This window comes from Excalfactoria chinensis, chromosome 1 (genome assembly GCF_039878825.1).
Source record: "Excalfactoria chinensis isolate bCotChi1 chromosome 1, bCotChi1.hap2, whole genome shotgun sequence".
Lineage (NCBI taxonomy): Eukaryota > Metazoa > Chordata > Aves > Galliformes > Phasianidae > Excalfactoria > Excalfactoria chinensis.
Window position 1 is genome coordinate 45633631 of NC_092825.1, and position 22884 is coordinate 45656514.

General features: G+C 45.0%; 2 protein-coding genes across 5 annotated transcripts in view; one reads left to right on the forward strand and one right to left on the reverse strand.

Annotated features, from left to right (window-relative positions):
• Positions 1 to 545: 545 nt before the first annotated feature.
• Positions 546 to 21359, forward strand: FAM234B (family with sequence similarity 234 member B). The gene is made up of 13 exons (XM_072334840.1): positions 546 to 609; positions 5886 to 6278; positions 7189 to 7287; positions 9080 to 9268; positions 10648 to 10778; positions 11446 to 11593; positions 11955 to 12096; positions 12525 to 12668; positions 16343 to 16424; positions 16636 to 16791; positions 17396 to 17513; positions 18633 to 18859; positions 19275 to 21359. Exons 1-13 carry the CDS (start codon positions 573 to 575, stop codon positions 19278 to 19280), a joined length of 1872 nt encoding a protein of 623 aa, XP_072190941.1. The 5' UTR covers positions 546 to 572; the 3' UTR covers positions 19281 to 21359.
• Positions 21295 to 22884, reverse strand: part of GSG1 (germ cell associated 1) — an 87372-nt gene continuing 85782 nt past the window's right edge. For 2 of the 4 annotated variants that reach the window (XM_072334860.1, XM_072334867.1), the window contains one exon: positions 21295 to 22485. In XM_072334860.1, coding sequence (XP_072190961.1) covers positions 22170 to 22485 — 316 coding nt within the window. In that variant the 3' untranslated portion in view covers positions 21295 to 22169. The remainder of the gene's footprint in view (positions 22486 to 22884) is intronic. The other 2 variants (XM_072334852.1, XM_072334876.1) reach the window with 1 other exon arrangement.

Genomic DNA, 22884 nt, shown 5'->3' on the forward strand with positions numbered 1-22884 from the left:
GGCCTTCCTTATGGCTGTGGGGAAACCACAAAACTCTCCTTGCTCAACTTCCCCATTGTGGGAAAGGGAGAGTGTGGTGAAGATGGAAGGGAGCGTTGGAAAACACCCTGGCAGATTTTAGGACTGTAATAATAAACTGTTGCAAAATAACAAACCAAATCAGGGTTTCTTCCAACCAAGAACTTCCCATAAATGAAGACACATCTTTACACCAAAAATAAGTAAAGGAATGCCTCTCTCTGTGTGAATCATAGGCCAACAAGTATCCTGCTGTATCTGACTGAGCTGGCCATGCTGTACAAGATATGCGGATATGCGGGCAGTGCTTAATGACAGCACACAAGCTGAACCAGGACTCCCACCACTCCTGCCTTTGTAAAAGAACATGGTGGGGATGGAACGGCGACCGAGCCCGTGAAGAGCTCATGTTCCGGTGGGAGTAAGGCCGGCGCTCAGTATGGCGGGCAAGGCGGGCACCCTGTGGCGCCTGGCGAACTCCATTTCCCAGCATGCCGCGGGTGAGGCGCGGGGAGGAGGGTTGCTGGTGCGCATGCGCACTACTCCACTCCAGCATGGCTACGGTGCTGTCCCGGGCGCTGAAGCTGCCGGGTAAGGGGTTTCGCTCTTGCGGTGGGGAGGGAGCGCAGCACCGGGCCGCAACGGGTTGAGGCGGCCGCACCGCGACCGGGCCTGGCTCTGACGGCCTCGCGGCCCGCGGGGTTTGCGTTGCCGGGCAGCGAGTGCGTTGCCATGAGGATGCGGCCGCGGGGACGTGGGGATGGGCAGCTCCTGCGGGGTCGGGGCCGTCGTGGGAAGCGGCGGAACAGGGGTGGGTGCTGGACGTTATCGTTGTTTTTCACCCCAAAAAAGCGGTGTGGAACGTACACGAAGTGTAATCATCTGGGTACGTGTTTAAAGGCCTCTTACCACGTCTTCATGGTTTCCAGCCAGAGATCTTAAGCAAGATGAAAGGGTATTCAACAATAAGGGACTGCTGTGTCGGGAACCAGATCTTTCCAAGATAAGGCAGCGAGCAGCAGTCCAACCATTCTTTTCAGCTGGGGTATTGAAAGGCTCTGAAACAACAAAAACGTTGCGAAACCAGAACTTGAGTTTGCTGGTTGCCGTTGGATGGAGTGGCACAGGGCTGGGGACAGTGCCAGCGCACCTGGTGGCATTCAGCAGGTGCCTCCTGAGCACGTCCTGCCTCTGGGACAGCCGGGGGACTGAGGCACTGCTCATCTCTAAGGATCCGGGGGTGTTAGCTGACGGCCGGCTGGATGTGAGCCAGCAGTGTGCTCAGGTGGACAAGGCCATCAGCATCCTGGATTAGATAAGAAATAGTGCAGCCAGCAGGTGCAGGGAGATGATCCTGAGGTCTCACATCAAGTGCTGTGTTCAGTTCTGGGCCCCTGATTACAAGAAAGGCATGTGGCCCTGGAATGTGTCCAGAGTAGGGCAACAGAGCTGTGAGGGGTTTGGAGCACAAGTCTGATGGGAAGCGGCTGAGGGAACTGGGATTGTTTGGTGTGGAGAAGAGAGGACACAGGGGAGACCTCATCTCTACACAGTCTGAAAGGAGGTTGTAGTGAGGTGGGGCTCAGCCTCTTCTCCCAGGTAACAGCAATAGGACAAGAGGTGATGGCCGTAAGTTGCACCTGGGGAGGTTCAGGTTAGATATTAGGAACAAAATTTCTTCTCTGAAGGAGCGGTGCTTCCCTGGCACAGCCTGCCCACAAAGGTGGTAGAACCACCATTCCTGGAGCTGTTCAAGAACTGTGTGGATGTGGACACAGTCGGCATGGTGGGGATGGGCTGATGGTTGATCTTGGTGATCTTGAGGGTATTTTCCAGCTTTAATGATTCTACGCTTCCATGATCTCAATGGGAGGGAGTACATTGTGCATGAAGTTTCTGTAGGAAGATGCAAACAAGTGGATGTGTGTGTGTTGGTGTGTGACCACAGGGGAGCCATAAGAAAACATGGACAAAATCTCTCTTGAGGTCTTCAGGAGTAGCATTTGAGATGTACCATTGGGAGGCATTGATCTGAGAAATGGAACAGACCTTGCGGCTGCAATTGAGAAAGCAGTTCTTTTATAAGTCTTTAGGTGAAATTGTATGTATCATACCTTGTTTGCACGGTCAGCTCCTGAAAAATGCAGCTTTCAACAGCAATGAGAAAGCAGAAAGTCTATTGCTATGGCTTTTTTTTTTTTTTTTTCCTGCTGCATCTCATTAAATTAATTACATCAATATGTGGCAACTTGTCTCCCCATGGACTTAGAGATACTTCTGCTGTACCCAATGATGGGTGCCTGCCAACCACTGAAACACAGAAGAATAAACAGAAGCCTGGAGCAAGTACAAAGGAGTCTGATATCAGTATGTCATCACTGGAATAATGCACCGAAATTGCACTTATGTAAAGTCCAAGGTTTGCTCTTTTCACTCCAAAGTGAGTACAAATAAACGCATTTCCAGAAAATCAAAAAGAAAGAAAGATGGTAGTTTAATATCTTTCAAGGAACTAGTAGTGAATATTTAATTATAAGCAGGACTTGATTCCAACACATTTTACCTCACAGGTGCCTCCTTTCCAAGTTGTAGCACAATTGATCTTTTCTTCTCTAGGAGATCCCAGTCTACTGCTGCAGGAGTCCCAAGAACTGCTGCTGCAAAAAGTACTATCCAGCAAACTCACAGAGTGTTTTCAAAGTCAGTGCACTTTGGAGGTCTGCTTCCCTTGCAAGTTAACAATGGGGCATTTTCTCTCTCTTTGATCTTTGTAAATCTTCCTTTTTGTGTTATTTAATTTTATTTCTTCTCAGTGATTGCTAAATCACCCAGGGTGTCAGGACTGGTAACTTATCCACAGACCACAAGCAGCAGTTCCTCTGATGGTTGGTAACCACAGGCCATTGACTAGGAACTTCTGTTTTATCATTAGTGTTGTGGAAAAAGAGGAATAGAACAAGTTCCGTCGGGTCAGAAGAGAAGCTGTTTATTTGTGACAGCTGCAGAAGAAAACACAAAGCAGTAGGGAAACTGACCGTTGATCTGAATGTTGTGTCAGTAGAGTGCAAGGTTTGTATGCCCTTAGAGACCTTATGCAGAAGGCAGATAACAGGATGTGAGTTATGTAAGTCTGTTACATGCTGGAGGCCACAGAATGGCCCGGGGTCTGTTTTCTTTAGCACAGGATCATGAAGGTTATGCAGTGATTGTTATTTCAGGAGATAGGTTGAGATTTTGATCAAGAGGATCACTCAATTCTTAGCATTTTAACTTCCACACTGGAGATCTAAAAACTGCATGGGAACATTGGATTTTCTGACACTTAGCACAGAGGCAGCTTTAGCTATCTCTTGTTGGGCAGACTGCCTTCCCACTTCCTGAGCCTTGGACTTGACCACAAAGGAAAGAATTTGACTTCAGGGGCATCTATCAGTAAATCTTAATTCTCTGAATGGTCTGAGGCTTGTTTTCACACAGCCTAAACTGTGTTCACCTCTCCCTATGTTTTAGGTCACAGCCATTGACCTAAAACTCAAGTGAAGAGTCACATTCCTTCTGCTCTCCCTCCAGCCAGGTGAATCATGTGTGACTACCTCTCTGCACCATAGAGCAGCCTCTTGGGGGCTGAGTTGAGCGTGCCTATACCAGGTTTCCAGGTGTGTTTTTAGAGCACTTACAGATCATTTGGTAGGGTATTTTTTTGGCAGTGAGTCACAATCTGTCTAAAGGGTACGCATGCTGTTTGCCTACTGTACTTGGAGCACACCTGTTTCCAAAACTGGGAGCACTATGGTTAACGTCTGAACTGTCCACCTTTGATTTCTCAGGCCAGTTTTCGGAAGTACCATTTACTTTTGGGTCAGCAGCATTTACTTTTCATACCACTCTGGTCAGTCTTGAACTGGCACACCTTAGTCAGTAGTGAGATGCTGTGAACACTCTGCCAGTGAAACCACTCTGGAATGTGATCTCAATTCTCTTTTAGCTTTGTCTGGGAAATTTACACTGCTCTCTCACTGCAGTCTCTGAGCAGACAGCTGTGTGCTGTTGAGGTCAGGCATCTGTGCTGCTCCCAGGATGGAGCAGAGGTCCAAGAACCAAGGTCAAGACCTCTGAAATGCCCACCTTTTGAATGAGTGTTGCTTTAGGGTAGAACTATGTGATACAGTGTCTCACAGGAATACATTGTGCCATAGGAATGCTGTATCTTTTAGCTGGGTGCTCTATCTCTGCAAGGAGCAAACTTTCTGGAGTATGTGTACAGATTGTTTTGACATGAGTCCCGTGTGGAAGCATATAGTTCAGAAAGGAAGTTTCCAATTTAGACCCTTTGGGATCTGGTTGGGTACCTTTATTTCCTTCTGTTCACAGTGGCCAAGTTGCTTTGGCTACTCCATTTGATGTTTGCTAGCATTGACTGCTTTTCTTCAATGCTAACGTAGACACTGACCATCATCTGTAAGCAGTACAGGAAGGAGAAGTGAAGGTACTTTTGTGGGGCAACAAATGAGAAATCAATGAGTAGTGAGTGAGTATCCTAAAATGAACACAGTCCTCTAGGTATAGATTTACTCCAAGACATGTTATCTTATGCAGTAAGAATAACCAAGAGAGTTCTTTAATTTCTGTTCAGTAAAACTTTCCCCAGCATCTTAGTGTCTAAGAATGGCTACTGCTTGTGTATCTTTGCTAGTTATTTATGCCTTGCATGTATAACTTCAAGCATCTTTAGACACAAGTTAGTTCCTCTCTCAGGTCAGCTTTAGGCAAAGGGAAATGAGACAGATATCTGGGACAAAAAAATCCCAGCTTGGAATAGGAGAGAGAGAAATAGACCGAAACCTTATAAACATCAGAGCAGTGGCCATGGCTCCATGCCCAGGCTGGTGGCTCAAGGCTGCTCCCTGAGACGTGCGCCTCCCCTCGTAGCTCAGAGCAGTGAGACTGCCTGATCTCTCCTACCCCTGCAAACAGATGGCCCTGGCCTTATGCCATAAGACCAGGCTGTGCACCAGCCCTTGTCATGCTCCCTGTGGCTGGCTTGGGCTAGCGGGAGAATCATCTGTGTGTCACGCATCCATGGCACAGGGGTGGGAGCTGGGAAGACACCTAGAGCTGAGGTACGTTCTCATACCACCACCTGTATCAGACATCAGCACTATGTTTTCTCTCAGCAAGGCTGGGTATATGCTGTCAGCTGTGTTGGATGGGAGCAGAAACAGAGGGGGAGCACCAGTTTCTTAGTGTAAGAGCTGGAATGCTCCATCTTACAGTGCTGAACCATGCAGAGCAAGTTGTAAGAACATCCCTCATCCCTTTAGAAACCAAAATATATACTCGTCCAGAAGAGTGAAATCACTTATTTTGCCCTCATCAAGGAATTGATATCCATTGATTATCTACCCAGTGCTCTATCCCTGCTGTGACCCTTCCTTCCATCCCTCACAAATCAGGACAGCAAATACAGCACCCTAGGAGGCAGCAGTGCTGCTTGGTTCAGGCAGGAGGAGCAGGGGAAAAGTGGGTTTCAGAAGGCCCCCTTGAAGAACCCAGCTTACAAGAGAAGAGAGGCTGTGTTGGGATTAGAGTTTGGCAAGTGTTAAAGGAGTTCAGCCTGAAGTCAGGGGAGTGCTGCACCTTAGGTACTCAAGAGAGCTAAGCATGACTTGTGTCAGTATGACTCACTACAAAGCAGAAAATATACGTACTTATGTGTATGTATATATAATAATAAAATAAACTGGACAGTATCTTTTCTCACAGCTGTCACTTGGAACTCTTGGCTCACTGCAGCCTTTTCTCCATTTAGGTCCTGAAAAAGCAAGGAGTGAATGCTTTGTTGTCTCTCTCCATCTCTCTTCCCACAGGAAAGAAGAGCCCGGATCTTGGAGAGTACGATCCTCTCACTCAGGCCGATAGTGATGAAAGTGAAGATGACCTTGTACTCAACATACAGAAAAATGGGGGTGTCAAGAATGGGAAGAGCCCCCCTGAGGAGGTGCAGGATCCCGATTCCGACGTGGAGGTTGGGATGACGAAGCAACACACGTCAGAATGTGCACCTGAGGGTTATCCTGCAGAGGCAGCTGGGAGCTTGGAGCAGAAGGCTGCTCCGTCCCTCATGCCATACCTGCGCACAGCAGTCTTTTTGCTCACCGTGGTGATCTCAATGATTCTTGTGCTGGTGTGCGCGTTTCTAATTCCCTGTCCCCCTAGGGACTTGCATAACACCTGGAACCACAACCTAGGTCAGGGAGCAGGTGAGAAAGCCCCAGGAACAGCATCTGGCATGGGGGAGGTGGCAGCTCCCAGGCTGGGCATCGGCGGGAGAGACCTATCTGGGAGAGCCAGCTCAGAACAGAGACCCTTCCTCACCACTGCAGATGCTCCGAGGTAAAAGACAGGAGGCTCTGTCCTGCTCACTTTTCAGGCTGAGGCCTGTGAAATCTGACAGCAGTAGATCACAAAATCTTGTTTCTGTCAACACCAAAAAACATTTTGATACTTCTCCCACCCTGCCTTTTTGCCCACAAGGTGTGCTCTGTTTCAGATGGAGCTGCCCACTTTAAAACACAGTGCCTCCCTCTCTAGACCCTGGGTTTCACCAGCACCTCATCACTGAAGTGTGTGGGAGTTTGGGAAGAGAGGGATAGAGGTCTTTATGTCTCCTGACTGGCTCAACTAACCTCATTTCTGTTGTCTTGCCCTGCTTGAATCTGTAAATCAACATTTGGAATCTTTTGTCATCCTGTACAGGCCACTGGTAACATTTCTAAAGTATCTCCCATTCTGACCCCTGCAGTATTGTGAAATAATTTCTGTCAGGTCTAGATATGTCTCTCCCTCCTTGCTTTCTGCCCCAGCTTCCAAATCTAAGCCTTTCATAAGATACATGACTCCCACGTCACCTCAGAAAGTGAATTGGGAAGTAGACATCATTTTTTTTCCTTTTAGCTCCTCTATTTTTCCCTTTCTTTTCTCTGACCCATATGCTACATTTCTGCCTTTCCATGCAATAAAAGATCTAGCCATGATGGGAGCTGCCTGGCACTGATCATTCCTTAGCAGACTCCATGAGTATTTTTGGTGCCAGCCTTCTGCTCCCAGAGTGGAGAGCTGGCTGGGTGGCTGCTTTGTCAACCGCGTGGTGGTTCTCTGTGACTGTTGTAGGTGGTGTGTTATCCCCACTGGAGCTGTGTGATGTGAATGGTGATGGGCTCCCTGACATCCTCATCGTCTTCACAGCCCTGATGAATGCCAGTGTCATGGGTAAGTGTCTTCTGCTTTTTTTCCTCTAATTGTCAAATACCTTTGGATATTCATACAGTGGTTAGGAAAAGTTGCTGCCACTGTAAATCCTCTGTTAGGGTTTTTCCCACTAAAGTGGCTGCTGTTTTGTGTCTGTGCTTTATCATGCTGTTAATGCTTCAATAATAGTTTGCGGTCACCTTTTTCCCCTTACCAATCCTTGGGGTGAGTCTGTCTCTCTGTCCTATATTTGTCCATCTCTCTGCCCTTGATCTGTAAGCAGAGATAAAATGGTCGGAAAGCACTGCACTACAAATAGCAATTAGAAATAAGGTTGTTGTTGCTTTTTTCACTGTGCTACTTCTCAAAGCCCTTCACTAAAAGACTCAGTCACTCCTATCATTTAAAAGCAAGGAGGTAGAAGTCCTATAAAAAAAAAAAACATAGCAGAACAAAAATTGTGCAGACTAAGTTTTATATGAAGTACATGAGAGAGACTGTTGATGTGAAAGCTGTATTCAGTTTGTAGAGGTTGTCTTTGCGTTCCGTGTTTTGCCATTGCACTGTACTTGTTTCTCTTTCATCACTGACACATGTGCAGTTTTTAGCATGCTCTGAATGGAACTAGCCATACCTAGCTGCATCCTGGGCTAACTCTGTGCTAGATGACATAAAGCAGGTAGGAAAGCAGGTGTAAGCACTCATACCTAGGTAGCTGGACATCAACCCTCCTCAAGCTTGTGCTCAAAGTCTTCACACAGTGTCTGATAGAGACTTTGGGTAGTTATCTGATGGACTAAGCTGTGACATTCTTAGCTGTTTATCCTGCTTGTACACACTACAGCTGTGAGCTGCATTGAAGAATTAGGAGTTCTTGATCCCTGCCAACCCAATAAAAAGAATTTATGTTGAGACAACTCTTTAGCATAAGCCACGTGATTTTCAGTTTGACAAGTGATTAAGTTTGGTTTAGAGAGTAGGCTCAGTACCTCCATTTAATCAAGTCATGAAGAGTTTTGCCAGTAAAACAGGAGCCAACAGGAACTGTTGTTATCTTGAAATGTGTGGAAGTTCATATCCTAAATTATGGTATGAAAGGTGGAGATTACAGTTTTATATAAGGGCAGACTGAGCTAAAAGTTGCTGGTATTTGAAATCAGAGCCAATAGTCTATTTAAAGAGCATGGGGCACCTTTTCTCACTATTATTTTGTGCTAAGTGGTGAATTAGGAAAAGACCCTGAGTTACACCAATTTGTTTCATTCAATCTATTTCTCACAACAATGACAAAAACTCATTTAAAACCACAACAGAAAAAGCTCTCAGATTGTCAGTCACCTGCTGCTGCTCAGACAGCCCAGGCCTTACACATGAGGCAGCAGCTGCCTTGGGAATTAACCTAAGGCATCTCCTCAGTGGTGTCCATTGGTCTGAGGAAGAGGGCATCAGAAAGATCGGTCTGGTTTAACAACAGAATGATTTGACACAGCTGAGCAGGTTGTCCCTGGAAGGAGCTTGGTTTCTCTATGCCCACCTGACCATATTTCTTGTTAGCTCATGTCCAGCCATCAGCTTTGATTGTGCTGTTGGCTCATAGCCTAACTTATCTGAAAGTCACGGATAGATTCTGCTGGCAGAAAGACTAAGCCATAGAGTGGGATTTGACCTTTGCTTTAAGGCAGTGTGGATAGAGCTGGCTTGAGCCACTCAGCTTCAGGAGCTAGAACTGAAATTCAAGCACAAGGACCAAAGGCAGTGTGGACATAGCCTTTGATGGCAAAGGATTTTACTCTTTTCTTCCTGTCTCTTCCAGGTGTATCTACGCCCTCTGTGACAGTGGTGGCCCTTTCTGGTATGAATGGCAGCACCTTATGGTCCATCCAGCTTCCAGAAGAGACTCGGAGTGTGCAGTGCAAAGGGCTGTCACTGGGGTCACCAGCAGAGCCCATCTGCCTTGTGACAGGAACAGCTAAATTCCTCGGCCTTCTTAGTGCCTCCACAGGTAGAGTCAATTACTAGCTGTGGCTGTTATTAGTGACACACAGGAAGGGTCAAAACACTGTCAATTTTCACGTTATAAAAGGGAAAAGAGCATTCAAACCTTTGATGCTCTCTGGCAGTATCTCCACCCTACCATTTCAGAGCTGTCTAAAGTGTTTATCCTGTCCTATAACATCTTCATGGCGCAAAGAATATACAAGATCTGTCTTCATCAACGTGTAGCTGTTAGTACAGCTCTGCACCTAACTAATGGTGCTGAAAAGCTGAACAACAGACTCAGAGAAGTTATGTGAAGAGGTGTGCTACAGCTAGATAAACTTTCCAAAGAAACTAGGCCCATAGAGGAATCCAGTAGATATGAATGAATGCTGCATTTTTAATCACTTGGTCACATGAACCTTCATTCTCTGGTATCTGTTCTGCCACATTTATTCACTAGCAGAAGTATTCATAGATTTCTATGGGAGGATGTTTTTGGAATTAGAATACAGAATGGAGAAATACAGGAAACTTTGTGTTTAAGTCACAGATCCAGTCAGTGAGCAGCGGAACATTCTTTCCAAATGTTTTTAGGGATAGATCATATGCACAGCCCTGTGTTTGCATTGTCATGACCATAGGCAGTAGTAGTGTTAATAATGTGCGTGAATGTTTATAGGTTTGGCCTTTGATTTCCTTTGTCATGTAGGTATAAAGTCTGTCCTACCCAACAGTATCAGCAGCAAAGTAATTTTAAACTGGTAGAAAAAAGAGAAGCTCTGGCAAAAGAATTACGGAGAAGTAAAAGCGTCACATTTCATTTTTGGGTTTTTTTTGAGTGTTTATCAGCTAACCTGCAAAACAGGTTTTACTGAGTTTCCAGCTGGGACCATGCTGGACTGCTGAACAGTTTGACATCACGTCTGCTAACATGCTTTCACCCCGAGGTGGAGTGAGCATATTATACTGGAGTGGCTATTTGCTGCTGGGAATTTAATGGAGACACAGATTTGCACTTTGAATATCAGAACTGCCCATCTGTTCTCTTTCCTGGCATCCATCTACAGTCTGTATTGCTGGCTGTGGAAAGCAATTCCTATTTAGGTTCTCCTTCCAAGAGTGAACCTCAAATATGCCCTGCTATTTCAGGAAGATTTTTGGGTGAAAGTTTGTTTAGAGAGATACAGGGAAGGAAGCACAGCAGAACAAAGACACAGCTTAAAGCCAGTCTGAAGAAATGTGCTTCACTTCAATGTGTTTCTTGACCCTGTGTTTGCTTTTTGTTTTCTCAAAGAATAAGGAAAACAAGCTCTTTTTTCCCTCCTTCAAGAAGGTTTTGTTGAACTGTCTGGGAATGCCCACTGGTTCCCCAAGATCTCTTTCATCCTGTTCTTTCCACAGGCAAGACCATCTGGACACTGAACTCCATTCACCTTTCAGATGGGATCTTGGCTGCACCAGCTGCAACTCTTCCAGATGTAGATGGAGATGGGATTAGGGATATTGTTGTTCTGGCCCTCAAAGAAACACAGGTACAGCATGTCTGTGCTCAAGACTAGAAAGGACCTTGACTATCTAGAGGAAAATTGAGGACCTCAGTGTAGAAAGGTTATAACAGCAGATGCAAGAGCCCCTAATTTTTGTTCTCTTAGAGCTGCTTGAAAAGCACCTTCATTCTTTCAGTGGGTCACAACAGTGAGATCAAGCAATAATGGCACAACCTGTGTTTCTTATCAGCTGGGAATGAACAAAAGGTTATTATTTAGCCCTGGCTGAGACTTAAGAATTGTTTCCGCTCAGTGAGTGCTTGATTTGAAGTGACTGTCTAGCAGCCATATAGAAAATCATGTTGAGGTAGATCACTGGAGAAAAGAGCACTCAGTTCACCTTAGGTGGTAAATAGTTGTGTGATCAAGTGCAGATTTCCTCAATGCTCATCCCTCCCCGTGATTCTAGCATTACTATTCTTAGAGGAGTTCAGTTATTTGAAGTCCCTTCCATCTTTGATGCTTTTGCAGACAAGAGAAAAGCATGAATGTAAGAATCCCAGGAAGCCAAGATGAGCAGAGAGACCACTAGCTAGACCTTGCTGTGGGGAGAAAGAGCAACAGAGCTTCATGCTGTGGGTACCAGACAAGATTCTGAGAGCATAAATGTGTGAAAGCACTGCCAGAAATCTCTACATCTCTGTCTTTGCAGCCTGATGTGTTTTTCGTCTTGGTGTCAGGAAAGACTGGGGCTGCTTTGGGCGGGCCTGTGAAGTACAACGTCATAGGAGAAGGGAAAGTAATTGGCCCTCAAGTCCATATCACCAGCCGGGGAGCCATCTACATCCTGTTTGGTTTTGGTAAGATGCACTTTGACTCTCAAGTACTTCACCTTACTGAAAAAGAACATTATTTTTACCTAAATCGGCTTAGAGTATTCCTGGGATGTCTCTGCTATGCCTTGTACTGTGAAATCTGGGAGCAGACAGCAGGGGAAGGAGTCTTACTGCTATGCAGTGGAAGAGTATCAGTGTCTGTTAGCCTGGAGTACCTTTAAGCTTCCCAAAGCCACCTCTGCCAGTGGTGCATCATTCCAAGGAAGATATAATTCTGGGCTTTCCTTTGCATTTTGCCATAACTGTAGAAGTCCAAAGGACCCTCTGTGTTACAGTGAAATTAACCTTTGTAAGCAGGACTGTTCATCTTTACTCTTTCTGGCAGGTAATGTTCAAGCAGTTGCCCTGAGGGATATCTTTACCCAAGCCAGAAACCGGGACAGCTTTCCTATGATGCTGCATCAGGAGGAGCCAGAGTGGGAAAAGCGTAGATCTGTAAACTTGTCAGAGCTCATTGACATTTACAGGTAGGAGACGAACTTATAATCTTGTTTCTGCTGGAAGGGGAAGGGAAGATGTGCACCTTCTTGCACTCCTAGACACAGTTCTGTCCTTTCCACTCCTGGTTGTTAACAATACTATGGAGTATTGTACTCAGTACTGCCAAACTGTGGTCCAGGTCAGTCCTGATAGGAATAAAAGAAGGGAACAAATGTGAAACCTTACAGCCTATGCTTTTTATAGTAACTCAAGATGTTCATAAGAACATAGATCTGAACTTAGCCTATTTAACTAAGAAACAACAATGTGAAATTAGCCTCAGTCACTGAGGAAAAGATGAAGCTCTCCATGAATAGTTCAAATCTTAGGTAAGTTGTTGGGTGGACAGGCAGGTAATGCTGAGGTGCTTAAATACAAGCCTGGGAATCTCCTCTCTGCTTTCCATTTGTCCTAGCGGTGGTGTTGACTTCCTGCAGACGATAAAGGCACCTGACACAAACTGCAGCAACCTGCTCATCACCACCAAAGAGGGCTTGATCCTACTGCAGGGACAGGACCTGGAGCCCCGCTGGACCTTGGAAATTCAGAACATCAGCAGGTTAGCTACTGGGAACATTTTTCTTTCTTTTTTGTTTCTATACTGTTTCATACTTTTCACCCTTAAGTGAATATGCTCCTTAAAAAGCAATCAAGAAGAACTCTCCAAGTCTGCAAGGAAATCTAAGAAATAGAGGCATATATGGATACAATGATGCACAAACAAGGAGGTCAAATGGAGCGAAAAGCAAAAGGCTCAAAACCTTTAGAGCTACGTGTGGGTGATGACAAACCATAGAGTCATGGAATTATTTGAGTTGGAAGGGACCTTTAAAAGTCATTAGTCCAACTCCCCTGCAATGAACAGGGACACCTACAACTAGATCAGGATACTCAGAGCCCCTGCAGCCTGGCATTGGATGTCTCCTGGGATGGAGCATCCATCACCTCTCTGGGCAACCTGTGTCCGTGCTTCACTGCCCTTACTGTAAAAAAAGACTTTTTTCTCCTATCCAGTCTAAATCTCCACTCTTTCAGTTTGAAACCATTTCCCCTTGTCCCATCACAACAGGCTCTGCTAAAAAGTCTGTCCCCTTCTTTGTTCTAATAAATAAAAGGCTTGATACAGATATCCAGTATTAACGTCTTGACTACTGTGGCACTGGAGCTTAGGGGACTCCTGGTGTGTGATTCAGCCCGTCTGTTGTCCACAGCTGCCAGTTGCCAGCTCAGTGGAGGGAAGCAGGTGCATTAGTGATGCTAAGTGTTAGAGGTGCCTGAATATGCCGCATGGATCTTAATCTTCCTTGAAAGCTAAAACTCAGCACTCTGATGGCAGTCTGCCATCAATATTAAATGTAAACCTTAAAATAATATTTCTCATCCTCTGACTTCACACATAGAAGTTAAGCAATTTGCTAGACCTAATGGGTTGATAATAACAAGCAGTTTCAGCTTTCTGAGTGCTAAATGTTTGCAAAGGGCAGCTGGGCACAGTTGAAGGAAATTATGTGGGAAACAGATTGCTAGCTCTGCTATCTAGAGGAAAGAAAGCAGCTCTCACCTCGGTGTTACCTGTCAACAGCTTCTGTAGGAGGAAGGCACAGAATCTTCATTAAGAAATCTTCATTAAGAAAAAAAGATCATCTAGATTTGATATTCTTACACCATGCCCAGTCTTGAATGCTGGTGGATGACATAAGTAATGGCTTTAGGAATGGGTTATGGCCAGTTGATCTCAATGTGGGGAAAGGTAGTAAACTAAAAGAGTTTTTATTCCAGAGTCTGCAGACTTTTGGGTATGGGTCAAGTTTAAAGGGTAAGCGTATGCTGACTAAACAAAGCCAGTTCACGGATGCTATAAAATCAGTAATATGCAGTAAACTTCTAAATGAACTGACTGATTGAAAAATTTGTAGGGATTCAAATCAAGAAGTGTTGAAAGACACTTTTGTTGTTCCAATCACTGAATCGCTGAGTAGTTGGGATTGGAAGGCATCTTTGGAGATCCTCCAGTCCAAGTTCTGATGTGTCACCAGAGAGTCAAACAAGCTTAAACTCAGGTCACCATCAGACAGAGTGTACAGAGCCAGCTGAGAGCTCCCCTTTCCCTCAGTAACCCTTCTTCAAGCTCTGTCTTGCTCCAGCCAAGCAGACTTAAGTCCATGTCTTTGGACTCATTCTCCAATAACAGCCTGGCTGCTGCAGGTGTGCTGCATTTCTGGGTAGCTTTTGACAAGATCCCTGGAAAGGACAACCAGTAGTTACAAAACAAGAGTGAAGTTCAGAGACCATAAAATTGTGTAAGCATTTGAAAATTGCATTGTAAATGGATGTTTCAGATAAGAGAGGATTAATTGCTGGTTGCTGTGGGGATTAGTGTTGGACAGGAATAATTACTAGCCTTCTGGTTCATACAAGAAAGTGCCCAGGGGATTTTTCAGTTGATTGGTAGCATCTAAAATACATATGCCTGCCTGCATTCAGTGTGTGGGGTCCCTCACCCCCAGCTGTCCCTCCCCTGGCCCAGCTCCATGCCGTTACCTTGGGCCCTGTCGCTGTCACATAGAGCAGAGCTCAGCTCTGCCCTCTGCTCCCTGTGAGGAGCTGCAGCCGCCAGGAGGCCTCCCCTCAGCTCCTCTGTTCTGAGTGAGCAAACCAGGGGACCTCAGCCACTCTTCATATATCTCTCCCTGTAGGCTTTTAATCATCTTTGTTGCCCTCCTTGATACATTAAATATAGATAGTCAAGCCACTGCTGTGCTGCGGCGTTACTGTTAAAAAGCTATTCTGGTCTGCACATTTTAAAGTGGAGCCTTGACAATCTGGAGAAAAAGGCTGGAAAAATACTATAGCGTGGAAGATTTAAGTTAGTGTGCTTAGATGATGAAGCCTGAGAGATGAATTCATGTGTGCATGTAAGTAACGGGAGCTAACAGGGATTTTAATCTTGCCGTAGCAAGAAAAGTGCTTATGAGCAGAAGTTGCTCGTGTTCCAGAAAATGAAAATTCAGCCTTGTTTCTGTGGACGAGATTAATCATTAGGAACTGACTGTCACAAGAAGTGATGAGTTTATCTTGTCTTTGTATTTCCATAGCAAGCCTCATGGCTGGGCACATCTAGCCAAACTCTGGTACTTGGTTAATTGTACAAAATACAACAGTGTATCATAAACAATAGGAAGAAGGGCATAGAATCACAGAATCACAAGGTTGGAAGGGACCTACAAGATCATCTAGTCCAACAATCCTCCCATTACTGTAGCTACAACAAACCACTAAACTATATCTCGTGGCTTCTCATCCAGATGCCTCTTGAGCACTGCCAGGGACACTGACTCCACCACCTCCCTGGGCAGCCATTCCAGTGCCTGACCACTCTCTGAGAGAAAAAGTTCTTTCTTATGTCTAGTCTAAACCTTTTCTGGTACAACTTGCAGCCATTTCCTCAGGTCCTGTTTGTTGCCTGGGAGAAGAGGCCAAACCCCTCCTCATCACAACCTCCCTTCAGGAAGCTGTAGAGTGTAATAAGTTCTCCCCTGAGCCTCCTCTTCTCCAGCTCCCTGAGCCACTCCTCATAAGACCTGTGTTCCAGACCCCTCACCAGTTTTGTTGCATGGTATGGTTATTTTGCCTTGGCCTGTGAAACTCTGAATTCAGAGGAATCATGTACGCTTCTTAGGTCCAGCTGTGCTGAATTTAGGGAAGATAGAGGTTAGACTCAGAAAGCCAAAGGCAAGTAAGACGTTTAGAAAGCAGTTATAATAATAGATATTGAAGTAATAGTGTTAAGTTGCCCAGAAGGGAGAGGATAAAAAGGAACTTTTTAGAAACTGCTTCGAGCAGGAGGTCAGATCTTTTGATGAATGTTGAAAGGTTTGGGTAATTTTTTTATGTCTGTAACAAAACTGTACAGATTGTCATGTTAGGGAAAGAATAATACAGCCATGCCATAGGGTGATAAACAAATGCCTGCACAGCCCAGCAGGTATTGCCCACCCTCCCTTCCCCCCAGTCAACTCTGAAGAATGCCCACTAAGTACTAAGGACTGCTTGATCATTTTTCACTTTTCTTATCCGCCAAAAAATGGTTTCTGCCAGTAAGAATAACTCTCGGTGGATGAAATATTTTCCTTAGTATGGCAATTGCTGCCTTGGTAAGAGGCAGAATGGAGGATGAAAGCATTTCCTCTTTTTCTGTCATAGAGCTGAGTGTTTCTTTGTTCAAATTTGCAGCCAGCCTGTGCTGGGGTACTTCAGTGCTGATCAAACCCTGGACATCATGCTGCAAGCGCAGACTGGAAATGGGAAGAAGAAGGTAAAACAAGAGGCGGCAGAGGGGGCAGTGGCAGCTTAAAAGTGAAGGAGCCTGGGTTGAAAAGGGCAGTTCCCATTTCTGTGGCTGACACTGGTCCCTGTGTGGCCACAGGTCTGACAGAAAACAGCGCAGGCTGTGCCAGTGTAAGGGGACTCTCTTTTTACCCACACCTGAACACCCATTAATGCTACATCTCTTTCTCTGTCTTGAGGTGGTGGTGGTAGATGGCAAATCTGGCCTCCCTGTTTGGAAGCAGGAATTCCCATGGCAGAAACAGCAACTTGATGCACTGTCAGTCATGACTTTGGACAAGAAATCTGTTTTTCTCTTCTGGGCTGATGAAGCACAGCCTGTGCTACAGAGTTTGGTGAGCAGCCGCCCTTTCTTCAATTTGAGTTTTCTGGGAGGGAGGTACATGTAATCTCTGTCTTTTATTCCTAATGTAATTGAACTCTAAACCTGCTATTTGAGACTTCTAGGGACATCTTTTCCCTTTCTTTGACTTGGATGGACGTCTTCGAGCCTGTACACAGGAGCATATGTATGATTTTTCCACCAAAAAACTTCATAGACTGAAAGCTCCCTTCCACGAAACCAAAATTTTCTGTGTTATGAAATTGCAAAATGGAGGTTTTCTGCCTGCAACTTTGTTCCCAGACTTTGAGAGATTCTTTTCAGCATGCCAACACGCAAGTCAGCATGGAGTCCCAAACTTCCAGTAGCTTGGCCAAGCAAGCCAGCTTTCACAGAACCAAATCTTGATTTTACCAGCTTACAGCTTTACAGAGGCTGGGGAGCAAATTTTGTTTAAGAAAGCAAGTTTTGCACTCTTTCTGATCTGTGGAACCATCAAGTTTTTGATTCTCAATACCAAGCAAAGGTAGCAGAATGTCAGTAAACATCCTTTGGCAAAGCTAGACTGCTTCTTGGCAGTCGTCTGTAACATTTTTGTCCGCTTTTCATTCCAACAGCATCCTGGTCCCAGATCTGAGCGCCCAGGGCTGCACCACCTTTATTTCCTTCATCCTGTTTTCCCTACAGTCCTTTTGGATCTCACCAATGCAACAGACAAAGTCATTGCTTCAGCAGGTGAGTTCAGATGGTGGTGAGACTACCTAGGTTAAAAGAAATATGGAAGAATGAAGATGTAGATATGAGAAGCAAAGTGTTATAGTTGTGCTTAATTACAGATAGTATTTAAGATCCTCCACTCACACAGACCAGCAGTGGGAAATCAGATTGCTCTTCCTCCTGAAGGGAGGTCCTCTCCAACTCCTACTTTACCAGTGAAAGACCCACCAAGATTCTTGAACATTTTTAAGCATGGAAAAGTCTGACTTTGAATTCATGCATGTTTAATACCAGATATATTCCCTTGCTTCCCATGGAGCACATCACCTCAGATACACTTCTGCCTTTGCTGGCTGTCCTCTCCTGCCCTTTGAGGTAGCAAATGTACTGCTCTTTCCTCTTTCTTTTCGAAAGGGAAAATACAAAATGTTTCATTGCATATTTCCAAGTGAAAGTGGATCTAGATTTAACATTTACCAGATCTCACAGTCCGTGTTAGATTTCCTTTCTTTTTCTAAAGCAGTTCAACCAACAGCCAGCTTGTTGAGCATGGCAGGATGCAGGATAAAAGACCAGTGCGTATAGCACCGAATCCAGTAGGCCAGAAAGCAGGGAGAAGCTGCTGTGTAGTGATATGTCTAATCAGATTTGTATCAAAAAACAGCTCAGTCAGGAACAAACAGAATATTGTTCTTAGAAGGATTTATTAGAGGCTGGGATTTTTGAGGTCTGTACAGATCATTCTGTGGTAACTGGAGTAAACTGATTTGCTCCTACTTTAACAATTTACCCTTCTGTAGAGGTAACAATTTATGCTAGCAGGAGCGGAAAGGAATGTTCTATTCAAGTGAACTGCATTAATTAAATATGTACATCTCGTATGTCAAACACAAAAAAAGGCACCTCAGAACCAAAAATTGCCACGGTTGATCTACCTTTCAGTGTATTTCCATGGAAAGATTTTTACTTAAAATTGTTTTCCCTAATGAACTAAGGCTCATGCTATTGAAAAATCAAATTGAATACACCCTCAGTCCCATGACTGTTTGGAATGAGTGAAGACTGTAAAATTTCTTCTGGGTGAAACATAGTTATTATTCCTCACCAAATTTTCTCTCTCTTTTTTTGATGAATCAGTTGGAATTAATGATCTCCAGAAGGATGCATTTCACATCACTGTGACAACAACTGCAACCTCTGAAAAACAGCCAGGATTTCTCACAGTCAGCAAGCTGGGCTTGAAATGGGCCATGATGACACAGGGTCGAATGGTGTGGCTAAAGGACACTTCTACTCCCAAAATCAGCCGTGGAGAAGTGAGGCGATTTCTTGCTCGGCTGAAATTTGTTGACTTTCCTCACAAGGTGAGATTGTGCAGGAATCTCTGATCATATACAGATTGTTCAGGATATGTGACCACTTCCATCCAAACACAGTTAGGTGCTCTTCATGAGGTGAGATTCAAATTGACTGCAAGATCAAAGACTTTAGGCGTACACTGGACACATTGTGAGGCCCAGCTGTACTTTAGCAGTTTGACAAAGAGGAGGATCTTAGAAAGAACCAGGGGTGACAATCTGAAAGGGCTGAGAGACTCAGACAGAACAGAGAGGTAGGGCAGTGGTCACTTGTTCTGACATGGCCAAAGAGGGGTCCTCCATGGACGCCCTACCTAGTGGTGCCTAGTGGTGCTGATGAGTAAATTAACACTTTTCTGTACTGGACTGAGTGATAATGGATTCTCACTTTGTGTCTTTTTGTTTCCCTTTCCTTTTCCAGCTCTAGCCTAGTGGTTCCTGAGATTTTGACATGACCTAATACCTGCATGGGGAATAGAGGAAGCTGCTCAGGGGACATTCAGGAAAGCTGCTGTTTAGAGGGAGTGGGAGCTAAAAGCACTTCCCCTTTCTTCAGAGCTATCTGGGGAATATTGCTGGAAGCTGGTTTGTCCTTGGCAGATCTGTCCTGTATCAGATGAACCTTGTTCAGCGTCTCCCCGTCCATATGCTGTTCTTGCATGCTTCCTTCCAGGTAACATGGAAATGTGAATTTAGAGCTTACACACACACACACACACACACACACACACACATATTATATAGATGTATCAATTTATACAATATATGTATATTTTTTATATGTTTAATTTATGAACAGATTTAGGATGCTCCTTTTTATGTCCAAACAGTATTCCCAGGCATACAAACAAGCTCAAGGCCTGTGGTGGGCTATGATAACTACAGGCAAATGATGTGGGTAAAGAACACCATCTGCTTTAATCTTCATATTTTTGGAAAGAAGCCTCTGTCTGGCTTCTTCATGGCAGGTCTTGCCTACAGCCTTTCTTATTCTCTCAGCCCTTTTCTCCATCTTGTTGCCAAGCTCACAGACAAACTGGCTCTCTGGTACCTGATAGAGATGGCTGAAAGAAAAATTTTCAGCATTTGCACTTATGTGTTTCTTTTCCCAGATCCAAGTTCAAGGCAGGTTCTTGTGGTTGATCTACATAGAAGCAAAAGGTTCACATCTCATTTCTACATCCTATTCATCCGTCCTTAAGTTCTGTATGAACCTGAAGTTTCATTGTGGCATCATGTTGCAGTTCAGTGGACTGAGTTCCCCTTTGAAAAGCATAGCAGCCCCTTTGGGAGAGGCTCTCAGCAGGTCCCTACTGGCACTGTAAAGATCACTGGACTATAGATACAACTGTAGAGAAGTTTATTCTCACATAACCACTGCAGGGTTTAGAGGCTCAGACAAGAGGTAGAGATGGAAAGCTTTTCTGTGTATGTGACCCCCGTTCCGGGCTTAACTTGACCATTGCCCTGCCAGCCCAGTTCTATCCGCAGTTCCAGGAGTAATAGACTGCCCCCAAGGCACATTTGTTTGCTTTCAGTACGTTTAGTACTTTGAACTGGGCCTGTGAGCATGCTGTCAGACTCCTGTGTTGTAGTTGCAAAGCATCTACATGAAGTTGCCTGCAATGAAGTAACTATATATAAACCAATAACTTTGCTGCCCTGGCACCTCCTCACAATGCAGGGCAGCAACATGTTACCTGTTTTCCCAGTGTGCTTTTCTAGATCTGACTTTTGACATTATGCAGAGCCAGGCTGAGGTGAGAATTGCAGATGGCTCTTCTGTCCTCCTTCTGACATGTACCCTTCCTGTTTTGCTGCATATCCCTCTGAGTAGCAAGGTGATGGAGTCATTTTGATGCTTACATCAAGGATGGACACATGGGTTTACTCTCCTGGGCTCTTGACACCTCATCTTGCTACATCACCCTTTCTTCTCCTTCCCTGCATCTCCATATAAAGCTTCCAGGACAGCTTTCAGTGTAGGTCTTCAGGATTAGCTGCAAGCCCCAAAGCTGGCCTTTGGGCCCTTCTCTCCTAATATCCAACCCCGAGAACAGTTTGTATATGTTTAATGGTATTTTTGTGTAAATAGCTGTGTATATATTAGCACAACTGTAGCAACAGCTCTAGGCCTGGGATTTTCCTCCAGACAGGTTAGTTATTTATAATATTCGGTTAGTTAATATAGCTGTATAATAAGAACTGAAAGTGCGAGGACCAGTTAATATATGAAGACTAAACAAGAGTGCACCTTTCCTCCTGTCTAGCCACCACCTTGCTGGGAAAGGTGAGGCATTCATTACCTGAAGTAGTTATTCTCTTGAGGTTCTTCCTGAGAGAACTTACATTTGAGTGCAGTGACATTAGCTCCTCCATACTGTGAATTCACCCCACCCGCACACACACGCCCCCACTGTGAATAAAGAGTCTGTCTGTATATGGTTGAGAAAATGTATTTGAACTGTGAACTGCAGTGGAGCAAATAAATACTGTGTACAGCATCAGTGTGTCTCATGCGAACCACCATTTCACCTCTGAGGGATGATGTGTTTGCTTGATTTGGGGACTGTTGGTGGTGTTTTTACACTAAGGGGAAAAGGGGTAAGTGAAGAGAAACAAAAAAGCCAAAGTGCAGCCTAGGATTCTTAAAGAATGTGGAGAAGCACAGTAGAAAGAGTCAGACAGATAAATATCTCAGAATGGGAGCTGGAGGGGGCAAAGCAAGGAGGATCCGTATGGGGGTCTTTACAGGTAAGAGAGAGAGGAGATGTTTGAAAGCAATCTCATGTTTCTACTCCAGCAGCACTTTTAATCTGGGGGGTGGGGACAGGAGACCGGGCCTGGAAATGAAGAATAAATAGGGTATTCAGGGAGGACTACAGCAAGTCAGTATGAGCACTTATGCCCTACACCTTAGCACTGATCAAAAGAGGCTGCTGGAATGGCATTGTGACTCCACCCAAAGAGGCCCAGCTGTGTTGGGCTGAGTTTATCTTTTCCTTAAAGCAGTGCTGCTGGGATCATGGCACCTGCCTCAGTTCTGTCTGACTGCTTGGATACTGATGGCACCAACAACATTCACCTCCAGTTTCATCCTTCCCAGCTGAGGACACCCTTCAGGCTATAATCAGAGAAGACCTGCCTTGCCTCCTCTTGGCACCGCTGCTGCCCTGTTCCAGTGCCTGACTTTTCTTCTCACCCCCTGAACATTAGAGGAAGGAAGAGCTCAAGAACTTGCTAACAGTGGTGTTAGTGTTTGGTTCAGAGCTTTGTGCTTCCCAAGCCCCACTGTTCTGCCCCTGTACATTCATCCCTAACACTGATCTTCCCCGATTGTCTGTCCCAAGACCTCATCCAGGTCCAGCTCTGGTTCCCGCTGCAGCACTTTCTTCTGCAGCTCAGAGTAGAAGTCAACTCCCTCAGACACTGAATGGAGGGACTTGTCTCGGGACTCATAGTAGCTGCTTATTTGCTGCTGTATGAAGTACTGGTGGTGCTGAGGCTGATCCTTGAAGCTCATATCATAGCCCTTGATGTGGTTGCGTTTGAACTCCAGCACTGTCTTGGTGTAGGTGTTGAGAGTGGTGACAGCAGAAGCCATGCAACAGGTGAAGGAGGTCCAAGCCATGCTGCAAGAGGGAAACAAGAACAACACATGCCATGAGAAGCCAGGCAAAGAGTTGAACTGCATGCACTGTGGTGCACTCTGGTTTGGCAGGTAGAAGCTTCTGAGCAAGAACATGAACTAGAAAAACTAGAGGTGTCAGACTAATAGTCTTATGTGACTTCACCCAGTTGTTTTTCAAGTCAGCTATGGCATACCAGCTGGAGTTAGCTTCTTCAGCCTTTGAAGAAAGAAATCCTGAGCCACTTGCTTTTTACATCTGCTCTTTCTGGCTGTAGTGCCCAAATCTTTAGCCACATGTCTAGTCTTGATGCTACAGGAACAGACCTTCTGGACTTGGCTCAGTGAAGATGTCAAACCACCATGCAATTTTATTTAAACTGTAGAAGAACAAGGTGTTTTG

Bases quoted from the DNA above. Each gene is read 5' to 3' on its own strand.
- FAM234B (XM_072334840.1), top strand. From the start codon at position 573: ATGGCTACGGTGCTGTCCCGGGCGCTGAAGCTGCCGG. The intron at 7,288-9,079 runs GTAAGTGTCTTC...TGTCTCTTCCAG, and splicing joins GATGAATGCCAGTGTCATGG to GTGTATCTACGCCCTCTGTG. The intron at 17,514-18,632 runs GTGAGTTCAGAT...TTGATGAATCAG, and splicing joins CAAAGTCATTGCTTCAGCAG to TTGGAATTAATGATCTCCAG.